The sequence below is a fragment of the Colletotrichum acutatum genome (assembly GCF_030867785.1).
Source record: "Colletotrichum acutatum strain CBS 112980 chromosome Unknown BDZ83scaffold_12, whole genome shotgun sequence".
Lineage (NCBI taxonomy): Eukaryota > Fungi > Ascomycota > Sordariomycetes > Glomerellales > Glomerellaceae > Colletotrichum > Colletotrichum acutatum.
The window spans coordinates 285,965-310,633 of NW_026849006.1; the positions used below are offsets into that span (position 1 = coordinate 285,965).

Sequence of the window (24,669 nt, forward strand, 5' to 3'; positions counted from 1 at the left end):
CGCATCGCCCTTGCTGCAGGCGAGCGCGGGCCCTGTACGGCTTCTGCACCGGGTGCCTTAGCGCTGAGACCCCACCACCCTCTCACAGCGCATCCAGCACCGGAGCGGATGTCACCCGCATCAGAGCAGTGGAGGGGGGGCGCCCGGCAGGAATGGGGGAGGGGACCTAGGATTGCCCGTAAGAGTGGAGGGTACAAAAAGCAATCGCCAGACTGGATCGTCCCTCCCCCCTCCTTCCCCCACGTCTTGAGCGATCGCGTGGTTTTGTTCCGGAAGCCACCTTCGTTAACGTACTTCTTCTCGCATCATCCTCACTTCCAAGACATCTTGTCGGAGGCTCAGACTATTTCGCGATGGGGTCACAAATTGATTCGCAAGACGAGTTCACGGTGCTCGTCACCGGCTTCGGCGTACGTTTTTCTACATCTCCACTCGGCTCCCGTTCCATTCCCCGATTGCCCCTCCTTTCCTACCCCGCCATGCCCGCCGCGGCGTGACTACCGTCCATCGCATCGCAGCCGACGACGGGCGACGCGCATGGCTCCACGAGAACAAACATCCTTCTTCACGAAACAAGTATCCTCTTAGCTGACAATCGCTCAATCCCAGCCTTTCAAAGCCCAATACCCTGTAAACCCCTCCTGGGAAATCGCCCACTCTCTCCCAGCATACCTCCCGCCCCTCCGCGCCAAGAATCCAAAAGATCACCACTCCTCAACCTCACCCTCTACCTCGTCCTCCTCTCGACCCCTCCCGCCGGTCCGGATCCTCGTCCACCCGGAAGCTATCCGCGTAAACTACCAAAACGTCCGCCGCCTGGTGCCCCAGCTATGGGACCCGGCAACTCACCCACGCATTGACGCGACCGTCCACATCGGCATGGCGGGACCGCGACTGTTCTACTCGATTGAGCGCCGCGGTCACCGGGACGGGTACGCTTTCCCTGATGTGGACGGGAAAAAGCTCGAGGACGAGGATCGGCGGAGGGAGGAGGGCGAGAATTGGGTGTGGTACGGCATGCCGGCTGAGATTGAGACGGGATTGGATTTGGCTGATGTGTTGGAGCGGTGGAAGGACCATAGTCCGGTAAGTCTCTGTTCGAGGATGACGAATTGGTGTAGTCCAGGGGTGAGGCAGAGAGTGAAAAAAGGGTGCTGACGCCTTGCGCAGGAGGGATCTGACCTTCGTATATCTGAGGACGCGGGACACTACCTCTGCGACTTCATCTACTTCTCCAGTCTGGCACATCTGTGGAAGGCACAGAAGCACCGCCGGGTGACGTTCCTCCACGTCCCATCCGACGCATCCGAGGCGTCCGTCTCGAGAGGTACCGAACTGGCGATACAGCTGATTCGGTCTATCGCCGAGAGCGAGCTGAGTCGCAGACGTAAAGGAGGCGAGGAGGAAGTCGTGGGTAAGGATGATAAGATTGCGGTTGAGCTGCGGGTATGATATTTGTGATGGGCAACTATGAAATCTAACGAGCATTACGAACCACGGTTGGGCAGGATACACATGTCTGAGTACCTAGGTAGGCGACGGGGCACCAGGTTTAAGAGGGGGGCATTGGGATGCATGACGGATCTAGCATGGATTTCATTGTGCTATTTACGTCTATCTGATTCGGCTAATTAAGCAATATCTGACACGTATCACAGCAGTGTGGTTGCATACCTCTTGATCGCCGTTTCTTCTCCTTCTGTGGTATCATGGATGATGCAGGACGACTTGCCCGCTTGATTTCTTACTGGATCACAATCAACATACCCGAACGCCTTCATATCAGAGGGTATTTACTTGTGTAAACTAGACGTGGATGTAAGCACTTCGTTTTGGATCTCGGTCGTCAACCCCTTCTCCGATGAAGAAGGAATGATCTTGTATAGTTTAACGATACACTCCATCATAGACAGCAGCTTGACGTCAGCTCATCTCCGAGTTCGAGAGCCTACTTTTGGCCCTAGGAACTGCTCCTCGTACCTATTTGAGCAGTAAAAGCATCTTGCCCCGAGTCTTCTGATCTTGCTAGCCGAGGACATTCAGCCGCTTCTTTAGATCTGGAAGTAGATGGCATCTCTCCATAACCAAGCTAAATAGAGAAATTACTCTTTCACCCGCTCCCTATGGCCTCGACCATCTCAAAGAAGGTTCTTATACATTCTCGACGCTCCTTTATTTTTTCATTGTTCCACCTTGAATATGGTAGAGGACGATCTGGCTGTTGGGGGGTGCTGATTACATCACTTGACTCTAGTTTGAGAACTCCGGTGTGTTTTTAGGTCTTGACCAAGTACGCTTAGAATTCATGTTAAGCCGACAACCATACCACCATTCTCCATGTGTGGTCAAGACTTCTATCGAAAATTGAAACAGTAGAGCCTTAAATCTCTGAAAGCCATCACCTAGTATTTGAAGCAACGCGGCCGGAAGGAACTCGCCTCCATAGTGCCCTTCCAAATCAAGCCAAAGAAGGTATCACAAACGACCTCTTTTATCTCTACCCCTAGAATGAGCACGTTATAGCGAATGGATTCTGGGTAGTCGGCCTGCGGACAAGCACACGGCCGGCACGACATCGCTCCTGCCACAGTGGGGAGCTTCAGTAAACCCTCAGGGTATGCCTCATAGGAGGTCTCGCGCCTTCTCATCCTAACAACAAGTACCGGGCCTGATGGCCGAGGGGTGAAGGCCGCGAAGTCTTAACTAGTCCGTGATGCTCCGGAATATTTCTGGGCTCCGGCTTTCATTCCTCGGTGGCTCCTGTTGTTTTTCCTTTTTTCGCTTTTTGACGAAAGGGAAGATTTCCTAAGGCCTATATTATCTCGCATTAGAGCAATATAAGTATTTCAACTATATCGGAATATTGAGCAGTCGAGTTGGATAGAAGAGATTGATAAGACGGAAGGAAGGTGGTATGGGCCGGGTAATCGCTCCTTCCTTACCCAGCCCATACCATCCCCCCACCTTCCAATTCGGAGACGTGGATGGACTACGCCCACCTCCTTCTCCCACATAAGTACTCAAGTTAAGAAATAGCATAAGGTATTATAAGATGTTGAGTCTTGCCCCGGCCAGAAGGATGCCCTGATAACACATACACTCATAGCTTGGCATGTTCTAAGCTGCCCTAGATAGTGGCATGAGAAGCTATTGGCATTCTAGTTAGGTAGAAAATATTAAAAGGGTGAAGAAAGCAAAAGCTTAGGTGCTCAGTCCGTATATCGAACTGAGCCCCTACGAAATCCTCCATCCGTTGACTTCTCGAGATTTCATACCAAATTCTGTTACTAACGGACCAGGGCGTTATACCGCTCGACCATGAGGATCGATTGGGCTTGGTTGAGGTAGGAGTGACCTCAACCTGATTATGAAGCAGGCGCCCTGCCCGGAGGTCTGATTGAATCATGAAGTATGCCAACTTTCCGGACCTTACTCCTAATTGTGGTTCATGTGCATCCCGTACCTTCCATATCACTCACAACATCCTCCTTTTCGGTCAGCAGCCTGCACCTAGTGCCTCCCAGAACTGATACATCTTCCTACTCTCAACACCAACAGCGCAAAATTCGATCTCGGAAGTGAAGATATACGACACCTCGTCAATCCCGAAGCGGTTTCCTCGGCGCCATATCCTCAATAAACCCAGACTTTTGCACAATATCCGACGCCTGCGTGAGCTTCGACTCAGGCTTCAGCGGTCACTTGATGTCGACGTCATCCAACGGAGGACCATAGGGACTACCGTCGCGCTGCAAACTTCACACCAGCCTGTAGACTACACGACAGCACTCTGGCCATCGCCCACAGTCACAGCAACGCCGAGCCGAAAAAGCGCGAGGGTGTCGTTAAAGGGACCGTCGCCTACTGACGTAGCATCGGCTTCGAGGAGGTGCGTGGAGGAATGTTGCGCGCGTATAAGGTGAAGGCCAATATTGATGGAATCTAAACAGGAAAGTATCTCACCCCCCGAGGACGCATTGGTGGGGACAGTAGTCGCAATTGGGAGGTTTTGGCCTCTGCATCGTCGGCGAGGACGTTTTGTAGGAAACAGAAGGCGAAATGTAAGGACATAGTTACTTGCGAGATCAAGATGGAAAGGCTCAAGTAGATTAGGGAGAAAGAGAGGAAAGAGTGGCGAGGGTGATGGACGAGGTTGATATCCAAGCTGCCCATGTGTCCCCTTTGTGCCTATTCTGATGGGAAGTGATTTTCGTGCCTCCACGACGAATAGCCTCGAAAGCAATCTCCCAGGAAGAAGTAGACAGCTCGTAATTACGCAGAGACCTCAAAATCACCGAGAGCACCTTGCAGCTTAATGACCAAGATATCATAGCGCTTAGCGAGACCCCTATATATAACGACGACCTCAGGCGAGCGAGCTTCGTGACAATCTAGTACTGAACCGCATATGTGAGCGCCCAACCATGTCCTAAACGGAGATTATGCCCTATACCAACTATCAAGTTATCATCAAGAGCGCTATTTCAAACACTCAGCTCTCCATCGACAATCAGGTCAAGAAACGCCACGAGGGCAGACACCTAGACTTCTCACTTTGAGGTTCTTCAAGTTCATCCAGCAACTTAGAAAAGCGTGACTAGACCACACCCCCTAAACTTCACTCGAGAAGGTCCGCAAGAACGAGTGAAACTATTCCTCGCCTGTGTTTGGGGGATGTTCTTCAAAGACTGGGCTCAGTTGAGCAGAACGACCAATGTCCACGCCTCATGGCGGTGGCGTACGAAGAGAGGCCGTTTTTCGTGTGATGTTGGCAGGATTTTTCTGGCGTACTACAGAAGGTACCTTAGCCAGTTCCAAGAGTCAAGGGCTCCTGCGTTAGGCTCATTCTGCTCTCAGTCTGACAGAGATAATTCGCCAATAACCAGGGCCAGACCTCGTCGCTTATATAAAGCCGGTATAGCTGGGAACGGGAAGGGACTCCTCAACCAGAGCACCAAAACAGCCGAATCCATTGATGACCATGGGCCAATAATCTCTTGACCCTGGTAGATCAAAGCCTTTGAGGAAATCTTCGGTCTTCGTTAGTCTAGGAAGCATGGTTCAGTCTCCGCAGACTATGTACTGCCCAGCTCTGGATGCACTTCGGGGCGTATTCTGACATGTAACTACAAAAGGTTAAAGAAGGAAGGCGGAAAGAGAGCACCTTAAACTAATATATAAAACTGGCACGCGGTTTATTCTTATAAATAACTATATGGCCGATTCCAATGTCTTATTAGGAGATTAAAGTTTATTGGGACATTGCGGTAGTCTCCTGCTTCGGTCCATTGCTCTTGGATATATAGGTCGACATTTATATATGCGTACACATCACGAAGACGGATCAAGCAGAGGACCTAAGTCCAAGCAAATACTGACCTCGCGCTCGATCAAGGTAGAATCCACAAGATCTCGGGGAGCATTACAATCACCTTGATCGTAAGCTCGGGGGTGTAGTCAGCCCCTAGATTCGTTTCCATCGCAGCGCTTACTCGCAGCGCTTGTGCTCAGGAGCGACCGAGGCCGCTATGAGTGAAGCCGTTGCTGTGCTTTACGACGACCCTCTTTGTTAGGCGGCCTACTTTGTCGCTACGAGATAAGCCCGGAATACTCTTCTCGAATACGTGACGGGACAAAGGTATATACCCCCCCCCTAATCTCATTCCTGTCATCAGCAACAGCAGGCGCCCCTCTACGTCGGGGGGTCAGGACGAACTGGCTGGGTGGTGGAATGGTTCAATGTCAACAATTCATTACGCCCAAAGCCTACTCGACGACAGGCTACAAGTTCGAGTTCGATTCCCAGTATGAGCACCAAGAGATGTAGCCACACCGGTGGTGAACTCTTTTTTGTCCTTCAGACCCGGATTCCTCGGGAGGTAAGGTAAATCCTCCGCGAAACACTGATGAGTCCGTCGAAGGCCATACGTAGATCGCACTTGAATATGGATGGCCCCGACCAGCAAAAAAGGCCAGCGGCTCACGATGGCATCGCGTACTGTTGAGGGACGAGGCCAGCCAATCCCGTTACGCTCGTTATTGCATCTGAGGCGCCAATACTGCTCTGGTCTGTTTGATGAGCGTCGCGACGTAGGAGGGGCAACTAGTGTCCGGTGCGCGAGGACGTACCTTGATCAACCTGCCTCCGAGGATATCAGAGGAACCATTGGCTTTGAAGGAACCAGAAAACCTGATTCAATCTCTGACTCTGCTGCCTGAAATCTTCGCTGCTGAACTATCGCGCGGCAAATGGACCGATTACTAGCAACGCCGAAGGCGTGGCAAGAGAAGAGCATGATTGTCGTCTCCAGGGGCGTCTACGCAGTCTTACAAGTCAAGTGAACAGTCTCTTTCGATCGATTGCATAAAATATTAAGCGCGATCCTTCAGGTTGAAGGCCATGAGATGGACGACCCAAGGCACACGGGAGCGACAACTCAAAAGCAATTGGTCTCTCAACATCAAGATTCAACCTCTTTGAATCCTCCACGTCGCGTTTATCGTTGACGTCCAACGGAAGGGTTCGCAAGACGCCATAGACGCACTAACACAACACACCGCTTGCATGGACCAACACGAGTTGAATGTGCCTCAGGGCAGCAGTTGACGAGATTGTGTGGCTGCATACTGAGCATGGGCGGCGAGATGAATAACCGACTCCAAATATTTGCGGCGTGCAAGCTGGCGTGGATCTGGCAAATGAGGTGCTAGGGAGCTTGCAGGAAACAGGCGCGAAGGATTCGATCTCTTTTGAACCAGCGAATAGAACAGGCCTTGTACTGGCGCTTATCACCACAGTTATGATTCTAGACCATCCACAAACAAGGAGTTCAGAGTCGGCAGATGGTGAAGTGGGCAATAAGGTCGGCGAGTAGGATGGCAGACGGAGTCGGGGTCTGGGAGGCTGGGAGAGGTGTCCCGGCCCATGATGTCTTGACACGGAGACGGTGGTGGTGAGGGTCGACGACCGGGCCGCGGCCCAACGTCGTACTGGCTGGAGGCGCGCGCTGTATGACAGCCGGGTACGGACTGGGGCCGGAGCAGAGCCCCCTCTCAAGTGTATCGGAGGCAGGCAGAAGAGATGGCCGGCCACGTCCCCGCTCCTCATAGTTGATGCTTGGGGGCAGATTGTGTGCATGGTCTGCAATTCTCCGAGTCGCTGACGGCCAACGGCGTGGTGGCAGCCAGGTCCAATGGCCGGCATGCTTCATATGGCGCGCGCTCTGGGATCTGGCGAGATCTGGTTGCTGGGCCAGGTGGCTGGAAATAGGACGTATGGTGGTCCTTTGATGGAGAGCGCTTGAGAAGAGATGGAAAGATAGGCTCAAATTGATCGAGGGACTGTCGAGAGTCGAGACGCTGAACGGTGCCGCGCGCGGAGTGAAGCAAGAATTGGTTTTTGAAAACGAAATTTCAATTTTTTGTTTTGTGTTTCTCTTGACTTTGGGCGACTAAGTCGATGTCAAGCAAGTCGCGAACGGGGACAGGCGCTTGGAAGATGAATCGTGAGGCCGAGTAGACAAGAAATGCGTGGATGGACTAATGGATAAAATGATGGCTCAATCCGGCCGACAGTGATGCTGAAAAAAGAAGGAAACTCGTGATCATTCAGCCCATCCTTCCCTTTCCCCTCCTCATCACTCGAAAGCCCCCAAATCCAGAAGTCGAGAGCCAAGCGCTTTCCTTTCTTCCTTCCAACACCGACGCAAGAACCAACAAGGCAATCACACTCGACCCACGCCCTTCCTTCCTTCCTCGTTACAAAATTCTTGTTCTCCTCCCAGATCCCAGTCTCTTGCCCTTCAACCCAGGCCGAGGCATCTTCTTCACCTTGACATCCACCTCATCTCAGATCATCAGGTGCACTCATCATCCACTGGTTGCATCCTACTTCCCCTGTTCAGCTGTCACTCCCGGCCGTATTCATTGCGGCATCAATCAGCTCCGGCGCCTTCTCTCGGCTCCACTGTCATCACGAGGTCTGACGACGCTTGACGACGTCTCTTTCTCGTCTTTGCCTCTTGCTTTTGCCCATCCCGGCTTCATCGTCATCGGACCGAGACGTCTTTTCTTGTGTCCCGTCTTTGTTAGCTTCAAATCTCTCGGTCCATCCAACGAGATTCCTGCTCCGCCTCGCCACACATCACCATCGGGACCGGTTCTCGACACATCTTCCCGGCAGAAGACTCATCTGCAAGATCTGGTGGACGACGTGGGGATTTACAGGTGAGAAAGCGCCCTCGGCCAGCATCCAATCACCAGTCCTAGACACACAGCACTAAGAATAGCCAGCTCAACCGCGGAACACCCTCCGGACGGCTGCCCCGGCCGACTCTTGTCTTCCCACTGCCATTCCGCCTCTTTGACTGGCTACAGTGCTTCTTTGCTAGCGCCCATAAGCAGCCCCGTTGGACCCAGCGACGGACAGCCCGCAACTGCACGACACCTCACCGCGAGCCTCCTCCAAGAGCCAATCACGCCTCTGTATCAGCCTTTCAGACCAGAAATCGAGGCCTCTCCACGCCGGGCCACTGCCTTCTTGATTTTTGCTAGCTCAGGTAGCTTCGCATTTGAGTTACTCGCGCTCTACGATCTCTTCTCTTTGCTTCTCTGCGGCATTCTGTCTCTGTTGCCTCTCCTACCATCCACTGCCTGAGGTGGCTTTGCATCCCCCTCCCCACTTACACGGCGCATCACCTCCACCCAGTGCTGCGAGTCTTTGTAGCCTCCGCTTTTGGGACGATACTAGATACCTATTTACTGGACGACTACGCTACGACTTACAGGTGCCGGTTACCTTTGCTAGCCAACCAATCCTAATCGACGAGACATCCGTACAAAGCAACATCGTCATTGCACTACGCCACTACCTGAGCCTGCCTTAGCTGACTTTGCTACCCGACACCCGACTAATACCTTGGACCAAGGCTCATCCAATAATCACACATTCATCACACTTACCGGGCGAGAGGCCACGAGGCATCCACGATCGCGCGACGGGACAAACGGTGATCCTAGCCATCCGCCGAACGCCAACCGCTTCCTCAAACCAAGCCACTCCCATTGGCTTGTCGCCTTTTGACGCAAACAACCGGAACGAAAAAAAGCCAGTCTACCTTATTCCATCACAGCCAACAACAGCTTCGGGCACCGTAGCAGAGCGCGGGACGAAGGCCAACCGCTGTGTCAGTCACAACCCAGAACAAAATTTGCCCGCTTTCTTTTGGCGTGCAACGAGCCGGTTCGTCCAAAGAAGGGACGCCAATAGAGGCAAATTAATTGCTGCGGCAGCAGTTCATCGACCCCCTTGTCCGCTTTGGCTCTTTCACTGCCCTGACAGGCCCCGTTCCCGTCTCTGTCCAGTCTCTCTGTTTCGCTGTCTCCTGCAGCAGGCTCAGCACGCACTAAGGCAGTGAACACCACACACCACACGCGCCCGCGCAACGAATCAAACCGTCGTCTGTTGAAGCTCCACGACCAATCCCAGCTAATCCACCCGCTGCTTCCCTGCCGCTTTAGAGATACCCCGGTCACTTCAGTCTCTCTCGACTCCCGCGTCCGCTCCTCTCTATTGCTGTCCCGTCCTCCCCACCACCACGACGCCCTCGCTCTTGTTCGTGTCTACCGCTCTCCTCGACGCTCCCGCCGCGCGCCACTGCTTCCCTCTCGTTGGACCATCTGTATCCGCTGTCACCAACACATCACGACTCCTCTTCACCTCACAGAATCCTTCACGCGCTACCGCAGCCTCTTGGTGCAGGCCTTACATCCTCTCTGTTGTTTGTTTCTCTTCAAGCCATCCACCCCTCCCCCTCGTCCGCGGCATCTCATCACCAGACGCCCCCTTCTTCACCCCTCTCCCAACTCTGCCCCTCCCTTATCCAGCCTGCCGACTTGGAAAGACTGACATTTTGTCTGCCTGCTTGTCTTCCCGCCCAAACTCGAAACCCATTCCTGGCGAATAGCACTGGCTTGTTATTGCCCACCTGTTCAAGCCCCCAGCAACCCCAGACCAGACTTCCGGGAGCACATCAGCTTCCTAAAACCTTCCATTCTCCTTGCCGCCGTCAGAGCTTGACCTCGCACTGCAGTCCTCTTTCCGGCTCACTTACACTACGACCGCACAAATACACAAGCGCCCACCGCATTCTCTTCGAAATAATATAACGTCCACCCACCCTCGCAACTACCGGTCTCCTCTCTCCCTTCTCTCCCCAGGCGACTTGTCTCTGCAGCTCGTAGGCAGCCTGACTTCCTCCTCTCTCACCACGTCAGAGTCATTTAGTTGACTGGACATCTCTCTCCGCGCACACATTCGCTACTACCTCACTCTTCTCCCGCCTCTCCTTCCGCCTCAAACCATCATGCCCGTCAACAGACCCAAGTTGGCCCAGCTGGCCACGCCCGTCACCAGCACTTTCCCCTCGGAAAACATGTTCTCGGCTTCGACTCCGCTCTCTGCCAGACCCATGTCTTGCAAAGACCTTCCCGTCAAGACACCCATCAGCCCGCCAACAGCCTACACGGATTTCCTCAAGGCCATGTCGCTCAACTCGCCAGCCGCTTTCAAGCCATCAACCTCTGGCGAGACTACTCCCGAGTCCACGCCGGACTCGTTGCCTTCCACCGCCACCAGCGAACAGACAGATATCTCTTGCAAATGTGAACACGAGCATCAAGCTCCGGCTACGGCGCCGGCCATCCCGCCAAGCCCATTCACACATCTGCCAATGTCAGCACCTCCCACCGGCGCGAATTCTTTCCCAAGCCTCAAGATCCCGCCTTCTCCAGCAGTATCGCACCTGGACTCACCAATGAGCGCACGGTCACCTTTCAGCGCCAGATCGGTTCACTCAGTATTCGATTGGGACGCAGCACTGAAGGCCAAGAGGTTGAATGATTCAAAGAAGCCCTCGAGAACTAGCGTGCGTCACATCCGCGAGGTGGTCACGCGGACAGTAACTTACACGCCGAGGATGAACCCCGCGCCAAAGGGAAAGAGGAGGAAGGTGGAATGAGCATCTGGACCAAAGCAAACGAATCCACTTTCACCTAACACAACATCGGCACTACATATCCCGATCTATTTTTTTTTTCTTTTCTACCTACCCTCACCATCACCATCACCATCGCCTCAATAACGTTACCTTCAGCAGAAACGCAGCAATATTTGACGACCTAGGCCTAGCGCCACAAAAAAGAGAAGCAGGACATGTGATGAAGCAGGCTCTTCCCACGCAGGGACTTAACAACGATATGACTTAACGGAAGTAACTTGGCGCACACAAACTGGCGCACACCATGATATGGAGGCAAACGTAAGGGTGAAATCACTGCTTGGTTCATCTCGAGGAATATGTTGCGAAAGAAAGAAGGGAATTGGTTGGTCTTTTGTTTCGAATCATCTACCGGTCCTTGATTGGGAACGGGCCAAACGGAGTTCTTTGGCGTCTCTACGATGCTCATGTTCGATACCAGGAACTATTTGGGTGGGCGGACTTGATTATCTGAATGGAGGGGAAAGGTTGAATGCGTCTTGGAATTTTTGGGAGACGATGGGGGAGAGTTCCACGGGGAGGGCAAGATACCTACTACACAGCGAGCCAGGTAGCCTAATATCAGCATACTGTGTATATCTTACAACTGAGTTCTGTCTCTGAGGACAACTCTTTCACCGCAAGAGCATTTGTGACGAATCATGTGTATGTGTATGTGTTTATTTGTTTATCGTTGCACCGCGGGCATCCTCGTGCAGCGCGGCCGCATCAGCGGCCAGCATCGTGGGTTTGTTATGGACCCGCGCTTTAGCGGGGAGGAGAAGAGGAGGCCGCGATGACCGGCCGGGTGGAGTCGACGAGGAAGCGGGTAGATTCTTTTGATCTCCAGAGTTAAAAATATACCGTTTCCCATGTCTTACTCCCGTTCCTTGAGAGCATGATGTTGATCCCACGTATGGTGTTCACACGTATGGTGATTCCAAGTAAAGAGCCATGACCACGTCCTCGGACATCTACTGACTGCGTCTTTTGCCCTGAAGTGTGTGACTAGGCGTCATAATTGACCATCTGACCGTAGTTTGTCTTCGCTTTCAGCTGGCCGGCCGCTATACCCTTCTTCCCCCGCCTCAGTTTCCGCTGAGGAGATGGAGGATGCCATCCCGTCCGCCTTGTCTTGCCCTTCACCTCATCATACCCGTACCATCCCGTCACACTTTGGGTTTGGTATGCTCTCTCTTGAAAAGCCGAGTTGTGTACCCCTCCCCATCAGATGGGAAACCACGCCAAGCAGGGGGATGCCATGAGGGATCGATGTAATAGCCGTCGATCTTCAGCGGTCCAATATGAGGAAAAAGCTTGGAAAGCGTTGCAATCTGACCGGAGGGGAGGGGGGCATCCATACGGCAGAAAGTAGGCTGGATGGGGTTGGGATGGGGGGTGATGGTTCGGCGGTGATGCGTCAAGTCCCGGCCGGAGAGCGGACATCACATTACAGCACTATAGATGCTGCTCCTGCCACCGCCGCTACTGATGTTGCTGCCGCTGGGGCGTCATCATCCTCCTCCCGCTGCTAGTCGTGGCTTGGTGTTGCAGTCGTGATGGGCGATGCGGTGATGACTGAAGTGTAGAAAGGCGCACCCATGTCTCCCCAAGTTAGTTCATTACGGCCCCCTCCCCTCCTCCGTGGTCCGCTTAACCTTTTGATCGCTCTTTGAGGGATAGATCATGGTTGACGAGGTCCATGACTGCCTCACACTCGTACAGATACACACCTGCACACCCCGAGGCGTGCATGTCGCGTGTGTGATTTTGTTTTATTTCCTTTAGTTGGCTTTTGTCCCAGAAAGCATCTCTTGCAGGTTCGCGGTTGAGATCCAAGAATCACTGCGTTTCGAAACCCGCGATGGGACAGAGCCAACAACTCATCCGCAGTCGAGGGCGTGTCGTCAAGCCAAAGAAAAGTACCAAGCAGGCGAAGTATCCACTCAGAAAGAAGTCGCGAAAAGGACCAGCAAAAGCGGCCTGGGGCGCCTTGCCGGATCCGGCCATGGTACGACCCGGCATCCCGGGCACTGCATGGGGGTGGGTGGTCGCGTACGGAGCGAAGCCGTGGAGGCCCCCCAGTCACCTCACTTTGCTAAGCGCCTGTCCTCAGAACGGCCGGGGTATTGATTGGTTCGACGGCGGGAATGACAGGGATTCCGCGGTGTCCCGGTTCCCGTCAGGACCATCACCAACGGTCGGCGAGGAGACAGCGGATTGGTCGAGGAGTTAAGCGCCGGCGTGCTGGTGTGGGGATTATGGTGGGCAGGGGCCAGACGAAGCGTCTGTGACTTTTGTTTTTTTCGACCCTTGACGCAGAGTCACCCGTCGCAAAGAGCTCGGTCGCAAGTCAAGTTGCTCCCACAGAGCTGAAATCTTCCGGCCTTTTGCTTCGAAACTGGGCAAGGGTAGTTCTGCATTGAGCAGAGACGAAAAATGGGATGAGGGTTTGCGGTCTCTCGAGGGAAGATGCCGGTAATGTTCCGTTGCTGGAGACAGTGATCGGTTGGTTGCTATCGACTTCTGTCATCTGGCGGTGAAGAAGGTCGATAGATCATAGAAGCATGAACTGGCACTACGTACGGAATCGTCGTCCCGTACATTAGTAGCATGTTTAGGACGCATGTCTGGACCACATTAGCCCACGTACGCAGTAAACGAAACGCCAGACCAACCGCGAGTGTGACGACCTCCACCCCCAAAGATGCGGCATCAGTAGCGCGAGGAGGGGCAAAGATCGAGACTGCAGCAAGCCTTGGGGAGGCGTGCCTGTGGTGCTGCGTCTTCCAATCTCGGTGAGAATGTGAGATTTCATTGCCTGCCTGGCTTCCGATGACCCAGTGCAACACAGGGTTCCGTCCAACCTCGTCACCCAAAGTACCGACCTTCGACGATTTTGCGTGATTGGCTGCATGTGATTCATAAAATCTCCGACCCAAAACGAGCCCTGCCTGCTGGTTGTCGCCTTTGACTGGATGTCTCGAATTCTGATACCAGAATTAGCCTCCCCCCGGCGCCACGAGTTCAAGACCCTGGTAATGCTGAAACGGGAGCCAAGGCATTTGACAGTTTGCCAAATGATCAGATCGAAACAGGACTGTAAATCACCAATCATGGATAAGTGATTGGTTGTTCGAGGTGCTGTGGTTCCTTGACCGGTGATCTGAACAGAGCTTAGGTGCAGCTTTTAGTGGCGACTCGGCCGTTTCATAATCTTCTTTCGTCGTTCTTTTGCTTCCATGGGTTTAAAGTGATTGCGGATCGCTGAAGATCAAAATCCTATTTTTGGCGTTGCCATATATCGTATTTCGGCTCCCGCCCTTGAGATGAGCTCGGCTGATCCGGCGCATAGGAATCAGGCACCGCGAGCCATGTCCAATTTCAAGGAATCTTGATGTTGAAGCTGGCGTGTTTTGCTCATCGACTGGCATCCAACATGGCCGAAGATATTGCCATATCTCCCGGATTCGGGAAGCGCTGAGCTTTCAAAGCAATCTCCGCTTCCTGTAACACCATGCAATATCCCGAAAGGATGCCCATAAGAACGATCAAAATACCTTTCGACAAGCAGGGGTCCTTGAAAACTCCAAGGGCGTCTTCAGTCAACATTTTTGACTTTCTTGGCCACGGCGTTGCAAAGGACAACCTTCACACCTGCACCCGTGAGAACGTGGATCCAAAGTCTCTGAGTGTCACTGAGACGGTCATTGGCGCTTTTGACCTCGGCGAACATACATTCCTTTTTCGGCCCCGTCCGCCAGAGGATCAGGTCAGGCAGGCCTCCGCCCCGCTGTCGGTACTCCTGTGCCATCACCTTGCAGAGAGCGGCCAGTGCGCTACCATCGAAGCATCCGACCAGCTCCACAAGATCCTCGACGTCGTAGTCCCAATTGAGGCCGATAACACAGGTTCGTCGTTCGCGCTCTCTGGCGTCGACCTCGCGGATGATAGTTTCCGCACCGCCGTTGCCTATTTCGACTAGTCGGTGATTAATCTCGGACAGCCGCGTCGGATAGAACGAATCCGTATGGAGGTCCAGGGGGCAAGTCTGGTAAGCTGTCTGAAATACATTTGGGATGTAAAGGAACAGAATGTCGTAGAAAAGATAGGCGAAAAGGGTGCGCACGATGCCTCCCTCGGCGTGGTATCCTTTATAGCCCTTGCTTCGGTACCAACTTAGGCACATCTCTTCGACGCTGCATTCGCCGCCTTCCTCTAGCTCGTCGACCCAAATCGTCTTCGTACTTGCTTGTCGGCCATTCCTGCCTTGGCGTTCTTCTTTGATCACCTGGATGCCCTCAACAGTATGCTCTAGTGGCTTTTGCAGACGAACATGGCCGAAGTCGTGCTGAAGTCGTCGTGGGATGCGGAGCTGCTTCTCGAGCTTGAGCAGACGCTTCTGCAAATCGTAATGATAGATCAAATGGCACTCATTGTCCTCTAGCGCTGTCTCGCAAGTCGTCGCTGCGATTCGTTTCCAATGCTTCTTCTGAATGTCTGGATCAGGAGACACGGCGTTGGCGTCTAGTGCATACATGTAATGTTCCTCCAAGAGGGCCTTTCGTTGATACCAGCTGCCTCGCCTGGCAGGATGGAATAGGTGCTGCTCGAGAAGTTCCGTGAGAATAGCGTGTTCGCGTTCGTAATCTTTCAATTTCCCAAACACATATGCTGCTTTGTGGACGATGCGCGTGTAGGAATGAACAGGCGTGAATCTTCTCAGGTAAGCGCCTTCACCCTCTTCGTATAATCGCTTTTCCTTGTCTTGCTCCTCTCTCAAAAGTGTTTTCCATCGAGGGTAGACACGATCGAAGACATCCACAACCTTGCGAAGACCTGCCTCGCCCGGCGAGCCATTGAACTCTAGGACCTGATCGACTTCGGCTTCGACACGAACTGCAGACTCGAACTCGAGAACATGTCTCCGTGAAGCAAAAATGTTCGTGCTTCGGCAGACAATGTACTCTGGGTAGTTCCGGCGTGCGATGCTAGCAAGAATAATGGCCGTAAGAGACTTCTCGGTCCATTCTGTCGACCGGTAGAAGACCAGGTGCACCCTCTCGAAGAGTTTATAGGTTAGTGGCGATAGCCTGATGCAAGGGCCCGTGATGACCCTGATCTTTTCTAGAAAGTGTTGGGTCTGGTTCGAATCTTGCCTGCTGAGGTGCGGTGGAGTATCGTGACGATCTCGCATTAAACCTCGAGCAGTCTGGGACTCGCCGCTGCCAGACCGTTGTAACCCATGGGCAAAGAGCCCGGTCTGCTGATAGCCTGTTCGGCATAGCGCTTTCACCAAGTCGGCCTTGTAGCGTCCCTGGAATTTGGCCTCTTTAGCAAGATCTTTTAGTTCGTCTAGGCTTAGCAACGAAGACGCCTCTTCGATGGTTGTGATGAGTTCTTCAGAAGCATCGGCAAATGTGAATGTGTTGTCTAAGCTAAATTCTTCCAGGTCAATGCCTTCGACAGGATTGCTGCATGCGGGAGCATCGGGCTCGGGAAGATCTCTGACTTTCTGCAGAGACGCAATGGCAGCTTCAGGTTCCGAAACATCGCTGTAATATCCCAGCCGGTCTTGACGGTGCCAAGCGGAAGTCTTGCGCAAGAACAAGCGCACATATCTACGCAAACCATCAGTCAAGGAGAGCAACACTATGGAAACAGGGTGAACTCACAAATACTGGGCCTCGTATCCCAGCGATTTCCATTGGTCGAATACGCTGCACTCCTTGGCGTCGAACAAATGGGATTCGTCTGCCAAGACAGTGTCCAAGGCAAGGTTAAACGCATCCACGTAGATAGAGCTCTTGCCCCTTACCCACTTTCGTTCAGGCGCAACTGCTGGTTCGTCTTCAGGAGCGCTGACTTGAGAGCTCCTCATCAATTCGTATTCCTCTATCGCCTCTTTGTCCAACTGAATGGGTGGCAAAGTGCTCTCGATGTCAGTCTGCCGTGCGTGGTGCTTGACTTCGTCGTCTGCGTCGGATACATCATTGACAGTCAGACCAGAGGTATCAGCCTCGTCAGTTTCAGACTTTATCTCAACATCATCGTCGTCACAGTCGCTGTCCTTGATTTCGACCTTGACCTTCTTTGCCGGCCTCTCACCGAGCGGCGAAGGTCTCGTGGGAGATCTTGAAGAAGGCTGTGATCTTGGGCGTGGCAGCCGCTGTACGAAGGCGTCCATAGTGCGAATTGATCAATAGCGACATCGTAGAGAGATGGCTCTTATTTCAGTCACCCAGCGTAGTTTGCGAAGATCATCAACGGGGTTTGCCTTGGTGGCGTCATGTGCAATGGAGACGCGAAGGAAACATGGCTGCCGCAGGGGGGAAAGCTCCATTGGACGCGAGATCAGGTGACCCCGCGTAAATGAGCTCTGATTCTTCTGGCCCACCACAACAACAGCTTCCTCGTCAGGCCCTCCCAACCGTCGCAACTTCCCCCGCAGTCAATTGACAACTTCCTTGACCCTCGAATTACTGGTTGAGTTCCCGAACGACCGTTCTTTCTTCAACCCACTCACTGTACCTAACCTTTCAAGATCCCTTTGGTGTGTCTTGTTGCTCTGGAAGCTTCGTTTTTGTGAATCTTGCCTTTGCCGTCGCAAACTTCACAGCTCCCGATAATCAACAAATCGCAAGTAGCTATCTTTACTGGCCAACGAATCTTGCCTTCGACACCTGCTCTCTTCCCAACCGGGAGTTTGCGCCATACAATAATATCAACCAATTGTCTTCATCGCATCTTCCATCTTTCACGATGTCCAACCCAGCAGAGCCCGTTACCCAGGAAGCCACTGCGCCTGCAGACTCTACGGTTGCTCCTGCGCCTGCCACCACGATGACCGACTCTGCTAGCCTCGACATTCCTATGGCTGATGCTGGCGAACCTGCTTCAGTATGACCTTGAGAATGTCATGCGCTTGTTTCTCGCCTCGCTAATCTCAATATGACAGTCCCCCGTTCCGATCCCGCAGGTCGCTCCGAGCGCCCCCAGCCCTGCTCCTGGCCGAACTGGTACTCCCAGCCGGAATGTCAATGGCGAGGCTAGCTCCCGTGCTGGCTCAGTTCATCCAGACTCCAATGCGACGAACTTCCCCAACCGCGCGGTAGAGCACGGCGACAATGCCCGCATGTACATCAACAACCACGTCACCGCTGCTCTGCTCGAGGGCATGAAGATTATCAGCAAGAACCAGTAAGGACTGCTCTTCTTGTGGTCATCACCTATAACACGAAGGCTAATCTCACAGCGTTCTAGACCTGCTAATCCTCTCCATGTCTTGGGCAACTTCCTTCTTGAGGAGTCTCGTCGTAGAAACGAGCCCTCTGCCTGAGCTGCTGGGCGACCTATCTTTTGATTTACGCCACAAGGTAATAGCTGGGCTTGGATGGCATAATCATTCGGGACAATGGACTATTGATTTGGTTGGCATTAAGCTAGGCGTTTAGGAAGCAGAAAAGTCTTTGCAATAGGTACTTTGGGCATTGCGCTCGAAAGTCATGATGATACGAATGATACCATGGTTCATAAAACTTTTGATTCCTCGTAGCAGCCCGTAAAACACTCATAGACGTTGGTGTTGCCTTGGAAGAATTTCCTCATTTTTGTTTGGTTTATGTCTACTTCTTTCGAGCGACATGCAGGGAAACTTTTACTCCTCCTCCGCGGCGTGAGAAATCCCCGCGCGGCCACCGGGCCTAGAGAGCTGGCATCAGAGCTCTAAATGCACTTTCCTAATACCCCAACTCCATGACCAGAATCCACCGCGTCGTGCGACGACCAATCCATTCGTTCGTGATAGCGGTTAAAAGGCGCTTAAGAGACGATGGTGGAGGCGGTGGCGGACTCGTATCTCCAGGTAGGGGGGAGAACACCGACGGTCTTGTAGTAGCGGGCGAGACGGTGGATACGGGACTCGATAAGAATGAGGCGGAACTTGGAGTCCTTGTCCTTGCGGTTGCGCTCAAGGTGCTTGCGGACGGCAACAGCCTGTATCACTCAATTATTTAATCATCCGCCCGGGGTTTCCTCCAAAACAGACAGAGACGAGAGTCTCCAGGACGAGCAACGTACCTTCTTGATGAGCATGTAAAGGTCCTCAGGGATATCGGGGGCGAGGCCTGTTCATCATATCTCTCTGTCAGCCTAGACCAAGCAGAGGCGCATTAAATGCGGTAAAGAGGATTGCTCCTCGCGGACGGTTTTGATTATCTCTCGACATCGAAGTCGCCGCTTGGTGTGTTCAAATAACTGGGATCGTACCGCTGGACTTGAGGATGCGAAGGATACGGTTGCCTGTAGAGAGCGAAAATAGTCAGTCGCAAAATTCTCCTTCTTTTTCAATTCTCCCGCGGAGAATTGGGACCTCGAATTTGACATACCGGTGACAACGCGGACCTGGGCAACGCCGTGGGAGTCACGGAGAATGACACCGATCTGGGAAGGGGTAGCACCCTTCTTGGCCAGCTTGCAGATCTGGTCAACGACCTGCTCGGGGGTGGTCTTGAGCCACGAAGGGGGGTTGCGGCTGTAGGGGATCGCCGAGGCGGAGATACCCTTTCCCTTGGAGTGAAGACGGCCCATTTTGACGGTGGTTTGTGGTGTTGTCGGCTGGAGTCGAGGGGGTCAGTCGGTCGGTCGCTGGTCGGATTTGAAAAGGGAAGGGAAAAAAGTTCACGATCAATTGCGACAGGTTTGAGCGGGCTGCCGCTGGGCGTGGACGGGTGGATTGTGCGGGCGGGAGAACCTCGCTTAATTAGGGCAGCTGCTGGAGTGCAGTGTTCCTTCTTCCTGCCGGGCCTAGCTGGCTTCAACGACGGGTTTGCAGCGTACCATCCTTGTCCCGTCTGGGCTTGGTCTGGAAAATTTTGGAGGATCCGCTACTGGGCCGGATTTATGGGGCCAAGCAGCCTATGACTGGTCCGTGCACTCTTTTGCTTACCTCAAGCTGTGTGAGCTCGAGATTTTTCTTCTTGCTCCCTCAACTTCAACTATTTTTTGAGAGACGAACAGGTCAGATGCATCGCCGCTGAGTGCTGATTCGCGGTGCCTCCTTAAGTCTTTTCTCTCAGGTAAGAGATTCCCAATTATACGTCTCATCTCCCTCCTCTGCATCAAATGATGATCCTCCATTATTACTTTTTTCTGGTACCTCTTATTTTAAAGTCTTCGGGCTTAATGAATGAACAGGACTTCTGATATTGCACCTTTTCTCTCTCATTTCAAACCATCAAAACTCCTGAACGGAAAGCTAACAAGCTGCAAAGGTTTACACGCTTCGAATAGGTTCTGGTCTTCATTACGTCTCACGTGAAGCGCAATAGAAAACTACAGACACGGAGTCAACCATGATGGTGTGTAGCCATGGCATAGATAGCAAACCAAAACATATGAGCAAATGAATGGTTCCAACTTCTGTGACTCGAAGTGACTGAAGAGTGATGTGGGCATACATGTTTTGCAGTCGAAGATCTCATCATCTGTGAACTTCAACGTAAATCAAACATGAAGAGGTGTTCCATTGATGCAAATACAACTACGAAGGTACAATCAACGCCTTGAACTGTGGTTCTCGGTCAGAAAGTTTTTATAAAACACCCCTAGTTTTTCTCCACCGCGCCGGCTTGAAGCCGCCGCAAGTCATCTGCAATTTTGCGACTTGGTGAATGCTCCCGTCCCTGTCGCCTGCGGCCCGCATCGTGGAATTATGGTACAGCATTTTGAATGGTTACAAGGCTGTCAGAATATGATCGGCCTAAATTTCCCTCTTCCGCCGAGCCTTGCCTTTTTGATTATGTTATCTCTCTGCTCCCTGTGCCCAATGTGAACACGGTTACCAGGCACCGACTTCGAAGTTTTCCTACAGCAGAGTCAGTAATTGTTTCGCGATGCGATCCTGGGGCTCTTCTTACCTCGGGGAAGTACGTGGTAACAACAGTGCGATCCGCAAACTTGCGTCCTGCGAGTGCTTGGAGCGCTTTCTTGGATGACTCCTTAGTCTCGAACTTGACAAAGATCTTGCCAACACCGGCAGATTGTCTGCTGCCTCCCACGGGACGAGGGATCTTGATATCCAGCACGTTGCCAAATTTGGCGCACTCTTCCTGAACATCCTCCTTGATTTCTGCAGATTGTCAGTATGTGCACAAGGCCAGACTTAGATATTGTCGCTTACCCTCATAATCGTCAGGGTCCATCAACTCCTCTGGAGTGACCATGTTGAGAAGTTGCAGAACACGGGTTTCTTCAGAGTCAGTTGAAGTCGTTCCAGCCAGCATAGACATGGCTGCGACTCCCATTTCCACCCCAGCAACTTGAGTTACACCAACACTGGCCTTCTGTACCCTGAGCTTCTTGTCTCCAAGGTCCATACCGTTGAGGCCTTGAATGGCAACGTCCGTAGCTGCTGGATCAACGTACTCGCAGAACGCGATTCCCTGCAAGGGTTGTTAGTGTGATACGTATGATGGCCAAATGCGACTCAGCTTACCCGAGACTCTTCTGTGCTTCTATCACGAACAAGCACGAACGCCTTGAGCTCGCCAAATGACACCAAAAGCTCCGAAACTTGTTCATCTGACAGGTAAGGAGGCATGTTCACAATGCTGATCTTGTTAGGAGTATCGATCACCGTGTTGGAAACAACGCCCGGCTCATATGGGACGTCGTCAACCACCGCGGGAACGATGTAATCCTTCGGGCGACGAATCACAAGGCCTTGGCTACCGGCTGCGCCATTTGTGGCATCGTCGGCCTCCATCGAGATGCCATCGAGAGCGAGGGCTACGGTGGCCTCGGAAGCGTTTCTGAACTCAACTACGGCGAAGGAGTTGTCCTTTGAAACCTGACAGCTGGTGCAGGGGTCGGTGCTCTCGATGATGTTAAGGCCGTTAAGCTGCAAGTTGAAGAAGTTCTGGAGGGTTTCTTCGGTCGTGGATGGGGGAAGGTTGTTGATGAGCAGACGCTTGGCCTGGCGCGAGTTGCTCGGCTTCAGCGCAGCGCTGTTGACTTGGCCACCTGGCTGGTTCATGATGGCTTGAAGCTTGCTGGGATCCATGGGTTGCTGACGAGGAGCACCGGGCAGAGGGAACATGCCTGAGAGCTTGGCTTGTTCAGCAGTGACATTCTCATAGCCGGGGGGTTTGATGTCCCACTGAGTCAAACGTCGCTTGCGCTCCAAGACTGATGTGATGTTTGTCAAATCAGGTGTAGGCTCTCTCTTCTTGGGAGGTGGCGTCGCGCTTCGCTGGCGTTGCTGTTGTTGTTCACGGCGGCCAAATCCGGCATCCTCATTTCTGTCTCGTCCGCCTCGGCGTCGGTCGTCGTAAGGGTCGCGATCTCTCCGCGGGCGATCGTCATCGTCTCTTCTGGCATCGCGTCTGGAGGATCCGCGGTCGCGATCCCACTCTCGGTCTCCACCACGCCTCTCGCGCCCAGAGTATCTATCCTCACGCTCGCGCTCGCGATGACTGCGACTTGTCGCGTAACTGTCCTCGTCCTCGCGACGTCTGGAGCTTCGGTCGTAGGGGGAACGGGAACGTCTTCGGTCTCGGTGCCTGTCTCTATCGCCACCGCGTCTATCATCGCGCTCCCTCTGTATCAAGTTTCAGCCTTTGGTGCAAGTACTTCGTTGTGAGTGATGAACACATACCGGATAGTCGCGAGATCCCTTTCCTCGACCTTTCCTCCCCAAAGGCGTTTGTTAGACACAGAGGCACAGGCATATAGAGGTCTGTCAGACATCGTGCAGACTTACCACGAGAATAGCCGTCGCCGTTCATGATTGCGATTGCACGTGGCGTGATAGGGCTAATCGTAAATGATGGTCAACCCAGGCTAGAGAAGGCAATTGGCGATGGAGTTGAAGATTGCCGCGTGAGGCAGAGGCGCAGTCCACAGGCGCGAGGCTGGAACTTTTTTCCCTGAAGAGGTCAAGCTCTGAAACTGTAATATGATTGGCCAAGAGCTCTGGTCGAAGTGGATCTGTCCAGACCTCTGGGCCCGCTTGAGGTGCTTCCTTCCGCGCTAAGGTGATCCCCGGTCAAAGTGCGTTAGTCAGCAGACACTTCTAATGTCATGAGCCTTGGATACTTGCGATCTGTTTTCGTCGACTTTGATCTTCGGAATTCAAAATCACCTGGCATGGATATTCTCAGAGATTTTGGCTATTGGTCTCAATACGCTCCAGTAATTTCGGCTTCTGCTAAAGCCCGCATTCCCTCTCATATTCTCGAGATGTCTACCTTTCCAGACACTACTTACTCCGCGCATTCAGCATCTGCTTCCCTTCGATACATCTCCGCAGATGATCCGATTTGTTTCCAATTAGTCGCTACAAACCTCTCGTGAGACTCGACCAAGAAACGCAATCTCACTTGATTGTATTCTTGCGAAATCTGCTTCTCTTCATGAGACGCCTTCTTACCGACATTCCGACTCGCTTCTTCCGCCTTCATCGCCCACTCCCTGTGTAAGTATTGATGATGAAGCAACAACTAGTCAACCATTACCTTCGAACATCTTCCCGAAGATTCACTGCGCATGCGGCTGATCTCAAACTTTACTTCCTCCTGTCCCTACGCATCCAAGTCGCGCGTACCAAAGAGTCTCGGAATACCGTCAGCCGCTGGGCGTAAGGGAGCTGGTCTGTGCGGTAGCTGCGCTCTCGCCCAAGCGAAATCCTTACGCACTTTGCCGCCAAAAGCTTCCATGTCAGGGAGCTAGAGCTGAGGCATGGCTTCGGTACCGATTCTGCTATCAGTCACGAACATGGGTCATTGATATGAGTAAGCTCTTCAGGAAACATGCCTCACCGTGCCGAGCCCAGCGTTACTCGGGTTTCTCACAGTGAGATGACCGGAACCACGCGAGTCCTCCATCTCGACATTCCTCAAGTATAAACTCAGTCAAAAGTTTGTTCTTCAATTTGGTGTCTGCTTTTAGGCTCCCTGACACGGCTCAGCCATGCAGTCAGCAACTTCAAACACCACAAACCACCACTTATGATTTTGAGTCTGGTGCCGTTGTCCGGCACCTCGGCTCACGGCTTTTACTCTGGACATCGTCTTAGTATTGACGACACCCGTTCCCGGAGAATTCGAAACCAAGGGAGGGTGGCCAGCTGTTTTTTCCACATATTGTCTTACTCTCAGCCCTGGATCTATCCCCAGAGCCTGATGCTCGCCGCTAGTGCAATACTAGGACCCTGACAATGTCTTAGCGCCTGCATTGTCCGGACACAACTCGTCTTAATCGGGACGTCAGTTGTTTCTTCAGTCTCTTTCCCGGCCAAATCTTGCTGTATCACCGCGGCAAAGCCGTTGGGTTGGTGATCTTTGAGATGGGCACTGCATTAAGTTTGATCTACAACCAAGGGATACAGGCAAGTGTATGGTGTAAAGGTGAGCAGCGCGGCCACTCCAGCAGCCTCTTTTCAGATATCTATTCATGGTGCAAAGTTTCGGACCTTCTTCGTCTGGTCCGGCTTACTGCGGCCTACCACATGGACCGCTGATCCGGACTCACGACAAGTAGCTCAGCGAGGGACCTCAACCATGCGTGGTCCTGCTTGCTTCCCTAAATGGTCCTCCCTGTAGGACAAACGCCACCAAACATGGCTCAGGTGAGA

General features: G+C 52.8%; 7 protein-coding genes across 7 annotated transcripts; 3 read left to right on the forward strand and 4 right to left on the reverse strand.

Moving 5' to 3' along the window:
- Positions 1-353: 353 nt before the first annotated feature.
- BDZ83DRAFT_568826 (uncharacterized protein) lies at positions 354-1,452 on the forward strand (the record flags this gene model as incomplete). Its single annotated transcript, XM_060504120.1, has 3 exons — positions 354-410; positions 610-1,086; positions 1,171-1,452. 3 exons carry the CDS (start codon positions 354-356, stop codon positions 1,450-1,452), a joined length of 816 nt encoding a protein of 271 aa, XP_060369345.1.
- Positions 1,453-6,381: 4,929 nt separating this feature from the next.
- Positions 6,382-7,648, reverse strand: BDZ83DRAFT_49791 (uncharacterized protein). The gene has a single exon (XM_060503292.1). The coding sequence runs from the start codon at positions 7,202-7,204 to the stop codon at positions 6,545-6,547; it is 660 nt and encodes a 219-aa protein (XP_060369346.1). The 5' UTR covers positions 7,205-7,648; the 3' UTR covers positions 6,382-6,544.
- A 2,716-nt stretch (positions 7,649-10,364) lies between these two features.
- On the forward strand, positions 10,365-11,018 carry BDZ83DRAFT_748399 (uncharacterized protein; the record flags this gene model as incomplete). The annotated part of the gene is made up of 1 exon (XM_060513608.1): positions 10,365-11,018. The coding sequence occupies one exon, from the start codon at positions 10,365-10,367 to the stop codon at positions 11,016-11,018; it is 654 nt and encodes a 217-aa protein (XP_060369347.1).
- A 3,377-nt stretch (positions 11,019-14,395) lies between these two features.
- Positions 14,396-17,323, reverse strand: BDZ83DRAFT_49813 (VRR-NUC domain-containing protein). Its single transcript, XM_060503293.1, has 2 exons — positions 16,712-17,323; positions 14,396-16,657 (listed from the first exon to the last, which is right to left on the reverse strand). Exons 1-2 carry the CDS (start codon positions 17,221-17,223, stop codon positions 14,638-14,640), a joined length of 2,532 nt encoding a protein of 843 aa, XP_060369348.1. The 5' UTR covers positions 17,224-17,323; the 3' UTR covers positions 14,396-14,637.
- A 475-nt stretch (positions 17,324-17,798) lies between these two features.
- Positions 17,799-18,375, forward strand: BDZ83DRAFT_748401 (dpy-30 domain-containing protein; the record flags this gene model as incomplete). The annotated part of the gene is made up of 3 exons (XM_060513609.1): positions 17,799-17,936; positions 17,995-18,236; positions 18,300-18,375. 3 exons carry the CDS (start codon positions 17,799-17,801, stop codon positions 18,373-18,375), a joined length of 456 nt encoding a protein of 151 aa, XP_060369349.1.
- Positions 18,376-18,857: 482 nt separating this feature from the next.
- Positions 18,858-19,625, reverse strand: BDZ83DRAFT_748402 (ribosomal S13/S15 domain-containing protein; the record flags this gene model as incomplete). The annotated part of the gene is made up of 4 exons (XM_060513610.1): positions 18,858-19,031; positions 19,116-19,162; positions 19,305-19,337; positions 19,424-19,625. 4 exons carry the CDS (start codon positions 19,623-19,625, stop codon positions 18,858-18,860), a joined length of 456 nt encoding a protein of 151 aa, XP_060369350.1.
- Positions 19,626-20,536: 911 nt separating this feature from the next.
- On the reverse strand, positions 20,537-22,915 carry BDZ83DRAFT_606097 (uncharacterized protein). Its single transcript, XM_060507356.1, has 6 exons — positions 22,798-22,915; positions 22,693-22,721; positions 21,532-22,635; positions 21,217-21,478; positions 20,954-21,165; positions 20,537-20,901 (listed from the first exon to the last, which is right to left on the reverse strand). Exons 1-6 carry the CDS (start codon positions 22,820-22,822, stop codon positions 20,875-20,877), a joined length of 1,659 nt encoding a protein of 552 aa, XP_060369351.1. The 5' UTR covers positions 22,823-22,915; the 3' UTR covers positions 20,537-20,874.
- Positions 22,916-24,669: the final 1,754 nt, after the last annotated feature.